At 31.7% G+C, this 13,503-nt stretch overlaps 1 protein-coding gene and 1 long non-coding RNA gene across 2 annotated transcripts; both read right to left on the reverse strand.

Moving 5' to 3' along the window:
- Positions 1-3,818: 3,818 nt before the first annotated feature.
- On the reverse strand, positions 3,819-4,853 carry LOC137837239 (uncharacterized). Its single transcript, XR_016520569.1, has 4 exons — positions 4,546-4,853; positions 4,244-4,299; positions 4,040-4,164; positions 3,819-3,953 (listed from the first exon to the last, which is right to left on the reverse strand). It is a non-coding gene; the product is annotated as an uncharacterized LOC137837239 (long non-coding RNA).
- Positions 4,854-5,849: 996 nt separating this feature from the next.
- On the reverse strand, positions 5,850-12,895 carry LOC137837240 (UPF0481 protein At3g47200). The gene is made up of 2 exons (XM_068646177.2): positions 11,896-12,895; positions 5,850-6,657 (listed from the first exon to the last, which is right to left on the reverse strand). Exons 1-2 carry the CDS (start codon positions 12,792-12,794, stop codon positions 6,114-6,116), a joined length of 1,443 nt encoding a protein of 480 aa, XP_068502278.1. The 5' UTR covers positions 12,795-12,895; the 3' UTR covers positions 5,850-6,113.
- Between the last annotated feature and the right edge of the window lie 608 nt (positions 12,896-13,503).

The following is a 13,503-nucleotide window of genomic DNA, read 5'->3' on the forward strand; positions in this document are numbered from 1 at the left end:
ATGTTCATAATAATGATAATAATAATGAAAATATAATAGTGAGAATGATGATAATGTTGATGGTGATGATGATATTATGATTATAATAATGATAATAATTATGTTGTGTTTAGCTTCTCATCTTGAACTATTACGATTAAGTTCTTATCATCATTTTCTAAATTTATCTTTTTAGAATTGAATGATAATATGATATTTTGGAGTTATTGTTGTTGACAAATGCATTTTCTCTTTCATATTCAAATTTCATGGGTCTAGTAGTTTGTTTGATGCTGGTGAGGAACAACCATTGATTGTCCATAGGACATGAATGCAACCAGAAGGTGATTTCATGATTATGAACCTTATTCAGCCAGCCATAGGAATGGTCATAGAGCATGAAGCTAAGACTATGATGAATTGTTCCATCTTAATGTAGATGTAAGTTATAACAGTGGTTTATTGCTCTAAATAACCATTTCCCGATCTTGTATCACTTTAACTTAAAAGATAATTATACTTTGATATAATTGATTCCCTATGAATACGACAACCTTCAGTTGTATTACAGTTGATTCAGTCTGTTTGTCGAATAAAAGTGGGGAGATTTAACTGAGCTAATAATTGATTTATACAACCATCCCACTAGTGGCTTAACAAATGTCTAGACTTCATTCTCCTGAAACTGTTCCAGCTCTTCCTAGTGTCTACCATTGTTCGTCCTACAAAGCTTCACTCACGTTATTTGGTTCCAACTGAGAAATCATGGCTGAATAGTGTTATTTATTGTGTGGAGTCTCAACAACACTTTTTCCATTTAATAAACAAAAAAATTTGTCCATTTTAATATTTTTGATAAAAAAATTGCACAATTGATATGCTTTTGCCCAAATAGTTTCACAACCACTCATAATTATATTATAATGGACTAAAGTCACTCTACAATCTCTCAGTTTTTGACTAGTTATGATTGGAATATACCCTTGTCTTTACAGCAGATGCCTCATTTTTATAATCATATCATGGTTAGGGAGGAATAATATATTCCTAATTGGATTCTATATGAGTTTGGTCATTTCACTCTTAAATTGGCTAGGGCTTTTTTCTTGGAAGCAGGAGTTCCTTGTGGTTTGGGAAAATTTATTTGGTTTTCATATATTCCGCCTTCCAAAACTATAGTACTCTAGAAATTTTTTCATGGACGGCTTCCTACCGCTCAACATATTCAGAATAAAGGTGTGCATATATTTTTTGAATGTACGCTTTGTGAAAAGCACGAGAAATTTGTTCAACATTTTTTTTAAAGTTGTAATGCTTTACATATTTGAAGTTGGGTTCGACAAATTTTTCTTACTTCTCATTTCTCTAATAAGGATTATCTTCTTTCTTTTATTAAGAGTGATGGTAGTCCTTTGGTTAAATTGATTAAGCTTGTTGTGATAACCTTTTCTATTTGGATGATATGGCGTATGAGGAATTATGCTAGATTTCAGGATAAGATTGATGTTTCTAGGGCTATTTCGATAATTAAAGATTTAACTTGTCTAGTGAGAAATTCGTCTAAAGCTTCCACTACAAAAAAAAGTGTATATTGTGGCGGTTATTTTCGTATAAACTGACGTTTATAACCGCCACAATATACGCTTGTAACGGTTTTCCAAACCGCCATAGAACTGGCCGCCACAAAGTTTAATGTGGCGGTTTTACACTAACCGCTGCAACACCCGCCACTTTAAACATAGTGTAAGTAGTGGCGGTTTTTATATGTAAGTAGTGTCAGTTATAACTGTCGCAATTTACATTCATTGAAGAAGATTCTAGCGTCAAAATATACGTAAGTAGTGGCGTTTTTAACTGACATGATTTTAATTCTGAATAAATAAAATTTAACCACCACTTTTTTATAATCTATTTTATACAATTATAAAATTTAATCACCACATTTTCATAATTAACTTTTATAATAACCATTATATTATAATTATCATAATATGAGTATTAAATATTTAATTTAATTTTTAATATTTCTAATAATTTATTCATTTCTGTTTTATAATTTAATTTCATAATATTATTTAATTTTATGTTATAATTAAAATTTATATTATAAATAAACTTCATAACACAATTTAATTTCATAATATAATTGAAACTTCATAATATAATTAAATCATAACAGAAATTAATTTCATAATATAATTAAACTTGATAAATATTAATAATTTAATAATAGAAACATATTCATAATAAAAAAAATTACTTCATTCATTCATTGAGAGAAAAAAGTTGATAATGTCAAAGTAATCAAGACTACAAGTAAATCAAAATGATAACATTAAATTGTCAAAATATCAATTGTTTCATATTTGAACATATTGCAAGTCCTAATTTGTCTGGCTGCCTCCACTTGATCCTATAATATTTTGGTTTGGTAACATCACTTCCAACGTCTGGTGCCTAGAATTAATAAAAATATATTTAAAGTTAATTTTCAATTTAAAAAAAATAAATGAAAACAATACTATAATAAAGACAGATATGCAGGGAATTATATAGGCAGATGTGCAAGGAATTATACAGATGGATGAACTATATCAAATCTGAAAAAGTTAAGCACCATGATTGCTAGAAATGTAGCACTGTAAATACAAGGGAAACAATGATAGTCCACCCAAAAGTAAAGCTGAAACAAATTTGAGACTAAGACACATTTGAGAGGCAACAAAACTTACTAGGTTCATGCCATAAATTCCAAGGTAAGGATTTCTAGCATATCAGCATCAGCATTGCCATAATTTGCATTATACCCTGGACCTGCAAAAGATTATTGGGAATGGAAGAAGAAACACCCGAAACTAAGTTACATAAAGATTATTTTTATGGTAAAAAAAATGCTAAAATCAATCTAACAAAAATAATTATAAAACATGAGTTTGAAACATTGTCCACCTTCACAATTATAGTAATAAAACATGTGTACAGTGATATCACAAGGAAAAATATATATACTTAAATTATGAAGCGAAAAAGAAAGTAGAAAGAGGTTATGAAAATGATATATAAAATTGATGTATTCTGCATATAATCTTATAATCTTGTAAGATATACAAATCTTCCATATTGTATTTCATATATGCCATTTTTTTCTTACCGTACAAAAAAGAAATTTCCAATATAATATATTGTAGGTTCAACAATTTTATATCTAATGCATCAACCATTAGCAAAGAGTTTACATGGTGGTTCCTAAGTTTCCTACAAGATATCCAAAGATGATATTACTAACTCCTTTGGCAACAACATTTTGGAAGACCCCTATAAAGAAGTGACAAAATTAACAATTACAATCTCTAAAAATGAGGAACACTACCTGTAACATAACCACAACTGTTTAAAATTCAATTAAACACAATAAAGTAAAAACCTGTCAAAGCCTTTGTAACAACTTCTTTGTCTACAGTTGTTGGAAGAAGCCTATAAAATTTACATGCAGTGATATCTTATTTCAATAGCAATAGTCACTCTAACAACTTCAAGAGAACATAAATAAATATAAATACCCAAGAGTGACAAAGTCCTTAACCAATGCATCAAAATCACGGTTTACAAGATGTAAACAAGCTTCCATGAATTCATCACGTAATTCTTATTTGAACTCACCTGTCATACCAAAATCTAGTGTAGAAGAAACGAAAAGAATGCATAATTGAATCAAAGAAATGATCAATTGATTCCAAGAGTTTAACTTATTGTTATCATTAAATTCTTGAAACAAGACATTTTAAACATTAACCAAAAAGCCAAAGGATTTGAAATATTAAATATTAAACTTCAATTACCCAAATGATATATCATAGGAGGAGATCGTTAAGAAAGGCGTTGGTGAATGGTAATTTGATGGCTCCATAAGCTATCAGGAACAATGTTATCCAAATTGGAAGCATCCATTGAACCATAAACTGACAGATTATTTTCTTGCAACAGAAGAAGAGAAGAATGACGTTCAGATTATTAGCGTTAAATTAGAAATTAGATTGGAGTTGGTGAAAGGAGAAGGTACTGGAAGAAGTGATTTCGGCATCGGCATTAGCGACAACCCACTCTCCCGTCTCCGTCATCTTCTGCACTCTTCCTTCTATGGCTTGTCCTAGGAACAAGTCCATCACCTTTCACATATCGGAACCTCTGTTCATCAAAATCAATTACGTTTTCAAGAGCAAGTCAAACACTATTTGGCTAAGATTGAGAGAAGAGAGGAACCTACGGTAGAAGAAGGGGTTCAATGTCTCTGCAGCTTCTAACGCTGACTATGTGTTGCATCTGCATAACAGAGGGTTTTAGAGGCTCATTCGGAACCTTGTTTCTGCGTGGAAAATGCTTGATTGGAACAAAATCTAAATCTGAATCGGTAGTTTGGGGAAAGTTCTCACTCCCAATTATGGGTTTGGTTACATTGCACATGCAAATTGGAACAAACAATTCAACCCTAAACTCAACACTTCACACCAAAAAATGAAATTTGAGATTTCAATTTCCTTTCGCAAAAAATTGAATTGGTTTACTCACCAGTAAGAATGAGATTGCGTGCCTCTCCCGCAGCCAAATCAACCACCTTACACGACAGGTTGTCAGACTTCAGAGGTTTCAAGGCATCTTTCATTACTTCCGATGACAACTCGCAAAGCTCAAAAACTGGATGAACGCGGTGAGAAGGCACGCGATGAGAACGGTTGCGGTGAGAACGCTTCACTGAGAAAAGGAAATACGAAATGGAGAAGGTTCAGAGAGCAAAGTGACACTAAGGGTAAGCTAAAAAATTTCAAAGAGTGAAAAGTTAAATACGAAAAAAAACATTGGCTACGGAGGGAATGAAAGGCGGGAGAAAACGAAAGAAAATAATGGTGGTTTTATGCCACATTTCGAAGAAAAATTATGATATTTATGAAACTGTCGTATTATACATTTAATTGTGGTGGTTTTTAATAACCGTCATATTATAACTGTCACTATATACAAGTTTTTTTGTAGTGTTCAATGAAGAATGATATGTTGGATTTCAACATGATTAAGTTTTTTTTTGTATTAATACTCGTACTGGTAAAGTTTTTCGTCCTCTTCCTGTTATATGTGAGTTTCCTCGACCAGGCTGGGTTAAAATTAACACTGATGGGGCTGCTAGGGGATATCCTAGTCTTGCTACTTGTGGAGGTATTTTCCGTGGGAGTACGGGGGAGTTTATTGGTGCTTTCTTTTCGTTTATTGAAGTTCAGTCTACTATGGTTGCTAAGTTTTATGGAGTTATACATGCTATGGAGGAAGCTAAAAAGATGGGGCTTACTAATGTATGACTTGAATGTGATTCTACCTTGGTTTGTGTTGCATTTATTGCTAGGACTAATGTTCCATAGATGCTTTGTAATCGATGGAACACTTGTCTTTACTATGGGAAAATCAGAATTAGGGTTACTCATATTTTTCGTGAAGGGAATGTGTGCGTTAATAAGTTGGCTAATTAGGATTTATTCATAAAGAATCATTTCATTGGTATAATAGGCTTCCATCTAGTTTGTTTTTAGAATTCTTTATGAATAGGTATAGTCTACCTATGTATCGTTTTTGTTAACATTTATAGGTTTTGGTCTAGTCCCCTCATATATTTTTTGTATTTTCTTTCTTTTTTCTTTTTTTAATAATACTTTTTTAATGAGATAGCAGATGATTCTTGTTACTTGAGGTGTCAACCTAACTGAGATGTCAAGTTGCATAATAATGTCTAACATGGAAGCTTTTATAAACAAGAAAAAAAAAGTTTCACTCTTCATTAATCACCTCTACCTCCATCAATGACCAAGCCATACAAAATGCCCTTGTTGAAAATTTACAAAAGAGAACTATATATAAGAACATCATTATTGATCATTGTACATTATAAAGATCCAACAAACCAATTGAAAGATACATTGAGTAATTTTGAGATTCCATAACTAAGTCCAAGACTAAAAAGAGAGTTTGGAGATTCACTCATAAACAAAACAACAACAAACTAGTCTGCGACATTGCCACAGTGAACCACACACAAAATATTATTATTATTATTATTATTATTATTATTATTTGAGAAGAGTGGACATAATTTAGGATTTTGGTGGGTGAATAGCATACCAAGTTTGGACAAAAGTTAGGAGAAGACCCACAATTGCAGCGTGGAATGCAATGATGGCCCAAGGGGTGCTGTAATAGGTTTTCCACCCAAGAGTCAACCAAGTCCTACCTTTATCGTTATAATGCATCTCAATTTGATTTCTAAGAGAAACATACTTTCTCATGTCAGGCACCAAGTCTGTGCTAAGGGTGTTAAAAAGGTTAGCCACTTCCTCATCACTCCCTAGAGAGTTGAGCAAAATTTGTTTTGATCTCAATGCCTTCACATCATCTGGGTGGTCTATGAGTGAGTCCAAGAAGGACACGTACGAGCGAATCCCATAGTCATTTTGAAAATCAGGACACATCTCATACGCTATCAGATTCAACACAGTAGTAGTTGTTGTGTCATCCACAACGATCTCAGGAAGCTTCAACGTTGAATAAAACCAACCAAAGGAGAAAGATATGTCTTTTGGACTACGTGTCTTGCTTGACTTCAATACAATCCCTACAACTTTCAACTCCTTTATGTTCCTACACAATTCACACACACAAATTATAACTCATACCAACAATATCAGTTGTGTAGCATACTGAAACATTGATGGAAGAACATGAGGATGTAGAAAAAAGTGTATCGTTGCAGTTTATGTAGATAAAGGGGAAGTTGTTGGGTTGTGTTTCATCATAATTACAGTATGGCAGTATAGATGCCGACTATTTAGGGATTTTGTATAATTTATCAGAATTTGTTGCATAATCTGTAGTAATAGTCTTTAGCAAGTCTAAACATATATTAGTCTATGCTAGTTTGTAAATTTTATAGATTGTAAGTTAAACGATAGGTTTTTTTTACTTGTATAAAGGTTGAAGCATCTAGAAGTTTCCCTCTGATAAAAAATAAGCTATTTATGGTTAGATAAAAATGTCTCATCATTAAACTCTTATTTCTCAATCATTTATCTTTCTTTTTTTTATTGGTTTTTGTTTAATTTAGGAGAGTGTTGAAAATCCTACGTTAAATTATAATTAAAAAGTTATAATTTTTTATTAAAATTGAATAATATTAAAATTATAAATCTTACAAAAATATTTATAATTAACTAAACGGAGTACATGATAGTGTTACATATACCATAGACAGGATTGTAGTAATAACAAAAATAAGGTTCAACTGAAGCTTAAAAAAAGTCTCTAACAAAACAAGGTTCAACTTGAGGCTTAAAACAGAAAAGCCCAAAACACTTTTAAGAAATGATAAAAGCTTTCATCCACTTAGGTGAGGGTGTCTTGTGTTTGTAAGATCCATTTTACAATACCTCGGCTTCATTAGCAACTTTGTCCACAAGCTCATGGTCAAGGTGTGGATTTGATGGGGTTGGGACTTGATGAGTGGGGTCCACATTAGTTTAGTGTTTGTGGTTGGTCATTAATGTGGGTAGGTGAGGGGATTTTAAGTGATGGTGGGGCACACATCTTGGAAGGAGAAAATGAGTTCATAGTTGGATATAAATAGGTTCGGAAGAAAAATCTAATAAAGAAGAAGAAAAATTTCAAGAAAAAATAAAAGATTTATGATAAAGAAAAGGATAAGCAAGAAGATTTCAAGAAATGTTTTATGAAGATTATAAGAAGATTCATAATAGGTACACTAAAAGAAATAAAAGAAGATTCAAAGAGATTTTTAATTTTGTATATTCTTAAATGACATAATATGTTTTCTATTATCTTAAAATATTCTATAATCCAAGAGACATAAGAGATACTTATAGAATGAAATTTATAAGTGTAGAAGACACATGAACAATTTCTAACCAATAAATATGATTTTAATAAAGAATTTCTAACCAACACATATGATTTTAATGAGGATTTTAACTATTTCACATAACTTTTAACCTTTTCATGCGTGTGCTTCTTGAAAGTAATGATGAATTTTTCCTTAATTTTAGGAGCTACCATAGGTCTTACCCTAAATTTAAGGATCCACCATGTGCTAGAATTAATTAGGAGTTAGTTAAGTGTTAAACATATGATTAGTAGAGTTAACTTTGTTGGCCTTGAAGAAAAGACTCAATCCTCAATAGAAGTTGTTTTGATGACAATGTTTGGAGATGAAGATACTGAAGATGTTTAAAGAGGTTTTAGCTTTCATTGCATGTTGTTGAGTCTTTCACACAAGGTATTTACAAGATTTTTATTCAACACATAATCAATACTAAATGAATTAAAAGAAAACATGTTTTAAAAAGTTAAAAAAGTTTTAAAAAGGTTTTATGGCCTTGTTAATTGATTAAAGTTTTGTATAATTGATTAATTTTTTCTTGGTGAGGTTTAGAACACAAGGTTTTAATCAGCATACAACCAATATTAAAATAAATTAAAAGAAAACATGTTTTGAAAAGCTAAAAATGTTTTACAATTATTTAATGGTCTTGTTAATCGATTAAAGTTTTGTATAATTAAATTTTTCTTGATAAAGTTTAGAATAGAAGGTATTCACAAAGGTTTTAATCATTACACATCCAATACTAATGAATTAAAAGAAATAATGTTTTGACAAGTTAAAAATATTTTAAAAAGGTTTTATGTCCTTAATCTATTAAGGTTTTATATAATCAATTAAATTGTTCTTGATGAAATTTAGAACAAATTATTCAATTATCTATTTAACAATAGATAAAAGCAGAGAGTAGGAAAATTAGATATAAAAAATAATCGATTAAAGTATTTAATAATCAATTGAATGTGTTTTCAACATTAAATGTAAATAAAAAATAATCGATTAAAACAAAAGTATTGCAGTTATTTTCCAAATTTATTTGAGAATAATTGATAATCATTTTGATATAATCTATTAAATGCATTTGTATCTCTTTTAAATCAACATTTATTCAACAATTATTATTGCTAAAGTGAACTTATTTGAGAAATTTTCATACTTTCAAAGTGTCCTAAGATTTAATATTCAAGGTTGTGTTGTGTTGTGTTGTGAAAGAAACCTTGTGCTTTGCTTCTACTGTGAAAATTTGGTAAATCCCTTTTTTGTCTAGTTTTTCTAGAAGTGTTCCAATGCATATCCTCTTGTTAATCAAGAGTTGACTAAATTGATATCCTCTTGAGTATGTTAAGGAGTTAATTTAATTGTTGTTTGTTGTCTTAAGTTTAAATTGCTTAGTGAGTGTTTTTGTACAAACTTTTGAAGATAGTAAAATTCAACTGTTCTAAGATTGAATAACTGAAATTGGATTTGGAATCGTTTAATCTAAACTAGTATAAATCTTCATGTACAACTCCACCACGTGCATAAACTAATTTATCTTATGATAGGCCAACAGGTGACCTTTTTCTGGCCCAACTCCAACTATTCCTTTATCTTTTTTTATATTGGTGTTATCAATCTTGATTCCTAATCGAATTACATTCAATTTTTAAAATTGAAATAGTTTTAAAAAGAACTTGAAGAATTGAAATAGTTTTAAAGTTTGAAAGGAAACTTTGTGAAAAAGTTTGAAAACTAATTCATCATTCTCTTAATTTAACCAGTCACTTTTTCATTTCTAAACATTGGCCTCACATATGGTTTTTGAAAGTTATTCAAAACAAAGATCCCAAAATTGCTTTAGAATGTGGGCTTCATCCAATAATAAGAGAAAAAAAATGTGATATTGCACACTTGTGACCTTGGACGAAATTCTCACGAAATTCTTAGTTGTAACACAAACCTAAGACGTGATGCTCTTGAAGTTGAGCAAACTTGAGAGATTTAATGGGCAATGGAGGGTGGTTATTAGAGTTAGGTAGGGTACTCATCTTTGGTGGGTTAGTTTGAGGAGGTGGTTAGGTTAAGGGTATGGAGTTTTGGAAAAATGGGGTTTGACATATTTCAATTTGGCGTCAATGATATTGGCTAACCCGATTGCTTGAGATATTTTTGAAGGTTTTTGAATGACTAGGTCACATCGAATTTTAGGGTTAAGACCTAAGATAAAATAGATAGAAATGACCTCTAGGGGAAGTTCCAAAATTCTATTTCAAAAGTTTTTTGAAAGTTGGTCTGGTAATCGGTCACTGAGCTATATGAGTGATGTATTTTGACACTTTGCTCCACTTTACATCCACACCAAAATATTAATATTTGTAATAAAAAATTTAAAAAAAAATTGTGTTAATGAAAATATAAGCAAAATGTAAAATGTTAAAATAATTTTCAAATTTTAGAAAATTAAAAATAATTAAAATATTAATATTATTAGGATACAGAGTGGAGCATGAATTTCAGAAAAAACTTGATATAGTGTAAATTGTTCACCTGGAAAAAACAATCTAAGGGACCAAAGCCATCAAATGGGGGTAGTTGTAGTTTACGTGGCAACGACGTGGAGAATGTAGGAAGCAATGTGGGACAGAAAATGGAAAGTGTGGGTGAAGGAAAGGGGTTTCAGTGAGGTGGTACAAGTGGTGTTCTAGGAGGTGTTTGCGAGGACCAAGGGTTAAACAGTACAATGGTAGAGGTAGCATGATGAGATAAAAGCGGTGGTAGAGGTTGTGTTACCATCAATGAGCTACAAGGCCCATTAGAATGAGCTACAAGGCCCATTAGAATGATATTTAAGCCCATTTAGTTAAATGACTAAATATCTGTTAAATATATGTGGCAATTTCTTGCTGTATCTAATCAATTGTGATTCGCACCGACAAACATTTTAAAATTCAATTGTATCATTGTCATGTTTATTTTGAAAATTTTTGTAGGGTGTGCTGATGCAGATGATACCCTCAAACTTTCGCACAACAATGGACAACTTTCACATCCTGGCTTCGTATTTGTTCAAGGGGTCCTTCCACTCAACATTACGCTGCCGGAAAAATGCCAACCCAGATGCGTGGATGTGAATGCTTGTGCGAGAGATGGTGTTGAGTGCGAGAAACGAACTTGGTGTGTGATTAGATAAAAAAAAATCACTAAACCTTAATTTCATTTTCATTAAGGATAATTTGTTAGGAATTAGTGGAGTGTGTATTTATTGACTCTGCTTTCTCTTTTGATCTTATCCAATTTGTTGGTTTTGTTTTGTTTTGGTCTTCTTCTCCATCCCTCTTTTTATCCTTGTATCACATACCATGTAAGGGGTTGGTGGTTAGGAGAAGTGAGTGTGAATGGAGAATGCAACAAGAATGTTTTTCATCATCTAAACGAGTACTTATATGCTATGCAGGATTGTAGTACTAAGAAAAACAAGGTTGAAGTGAGGCTTAAAACAGTTGCTAACAAAACAACGCCTAATTGAAGCTTAAAAGAGAAAGCTCAAGACACTTCTAATAAATAATGAAATCTTCCATCCAGGGGCACCAGGATAGCAGAGAATCTAATTCAGTTAAGTGAGAATGAAAGTTACACTGGTAATAAAGATACAAATATTTTTCAAAAATTTTAAACTTCTAACAACTAAAACTATCGCAAATTTCAAAGATAAACTATAATTATAAGAACAACCCCATATTTAACTCCATATGTACATGATAACGATACTTCAGTGCATATATATATATATATATATATATATATATATATATATATATAAAGTATCTAAACCTATTGAACACTAATATTTTATTTATTTCAAGTAAATGATATCCATACATTTGAATACTTAAGCAATCAAAATTATGCACACTTTTAAAATATTTATATCTATTTCTTTCACAAATAATAAGACTGTTTTATAAATTATTTTTTAAAAGTAATGAGACAGATAGTTTAAACTGTACCTGTATGTTACCATGTCCTCGTGGTTTTCAGTGGAAACATTTGGAGTCTTGCTTCCCTTGCCGGTATTGTACGTTAGAATATTCTTTAAACAATGACCATGATTGTGGGTGTTCTCAGTTGAAGCATCCGGAACATTTTTAGTTTGTTTTATATCAGGTTCATGAAGGATGATAGAGCGTTGAAGGCCGAGAAGATGAGTAGGATCTGGGAATTCCACTTCAGGGATTTTGTGTTCCTCTTTGGTGGCCCAATGGTGGCAACGGAGAAACTCTTTCATGGTTTTCTTCAACTCTTTCATGGTTTCCTTCAACTCTTTTCCGGGGATCCTCCACAGATGTTTCAGCAACGGGAACGGAAGCTGGTTCTCCAGCAGGAGCACGTCCTGCATCACCAGCACAAGCTGGTCAACCTTCACGTTCATTTTCTCCGGATTGTCGAGCTTCGCATGTTCCAGAATCCGCAGAAGGGCGCACCCATCCACAAAAAGCGTCCAACTGATCATTTCCTCCGGAGTTCCAAAACCATGTTCGTGATACCGTAAAAACGTGGGATTGTTGATGAAAAGATCGTCGTCAAAGAGGGGTTTCAGGGTTTCCATGTTTTGTACCACCTTTGTGTGCAGCTCTTGAGGGGATATCTTGGTGCTGTCGATGTACTCTGCTGCCCACATTTTTTTGTACTGTTCTCCTGACTGTAGTTTGGGATCACCATAGTGGATGGGACCAAATGACACTAACTTTGGAGAGTATTCTTTGGTGAAGTTCTTTCGGTCTCGGAGATAGTGTGCTACTCGTTGGATTTTGGCGTTTTCAGGGGATGGTGAAGGTGCTTCCTTTGCTTTTTGCAGCTGCTGGAGCTTTTCTGGAATGGTGAGTTCTGAAGTGGAAATTGCAGACATTGTTTGATGATAGAAAAATGTATTTGTGGAGGGTGTAGACAAGAGAGGCTTGGTGGGTAGTGAGAGATTTTGATCGAGATTATTTTACTATTATGGGTGTTGTGGATTATTATGGATTGGTGTTTGCATCTGAATAAAGTTATTACTTGCTCACGTACTATGAGTAAATTCGAGGCAAGGAATAAAGATTCTACACTTTCACTGTTCTATAGTTTAATTTAATAAAACTGAAGGATCATCACTTTACTTCAACTCTTGCTGATTTCATTCTTTACATTTCTAAAATAATTTGTTTTCAAATTTCTAAACATTATCTTTAATACTTAAAATCATTGGAAGTTTATCTACAACCTTTTTGTCTTTTTGAATATTATTTTACATTTAGTTACACCAAAACATTAAAGAAATTTAATAAGAAATTTAATAATGTCCACATCACAAGTTGACAAGAAAAAGAAATTTGGTGTAAATAATTTAAGCTAATGATACCCAATTCGTTTAGAAGAATTAACACTGGATAGGATTCAAACCCAAGTCCTTTCAGAGATCAAGGAAACATCAACCACTAGATCAAATAAGTTCTTTGGTCATATTACCATTTTTATTATACATATTATTATTAATATAATTTATACATATTATTATTAATATAATTTATACATATTATTATTAATATAATTTATACATATTATTATTAATATAATTTATA

Source organism: Phaseolus vulgaris, chromosome 4, assembly GCF_051622355.1.
Source record: "Phaseolus vulgaris cultivar YP4 chromosome 4, ASM5162235v1, whole genome shotgun sequence".
NCBI lineage: Eukaryota > Viridiplantae > Streptophyta > Magnoliopsida > Fabales > Fabaceae > Phaseolus > Phaseolus vulgaris.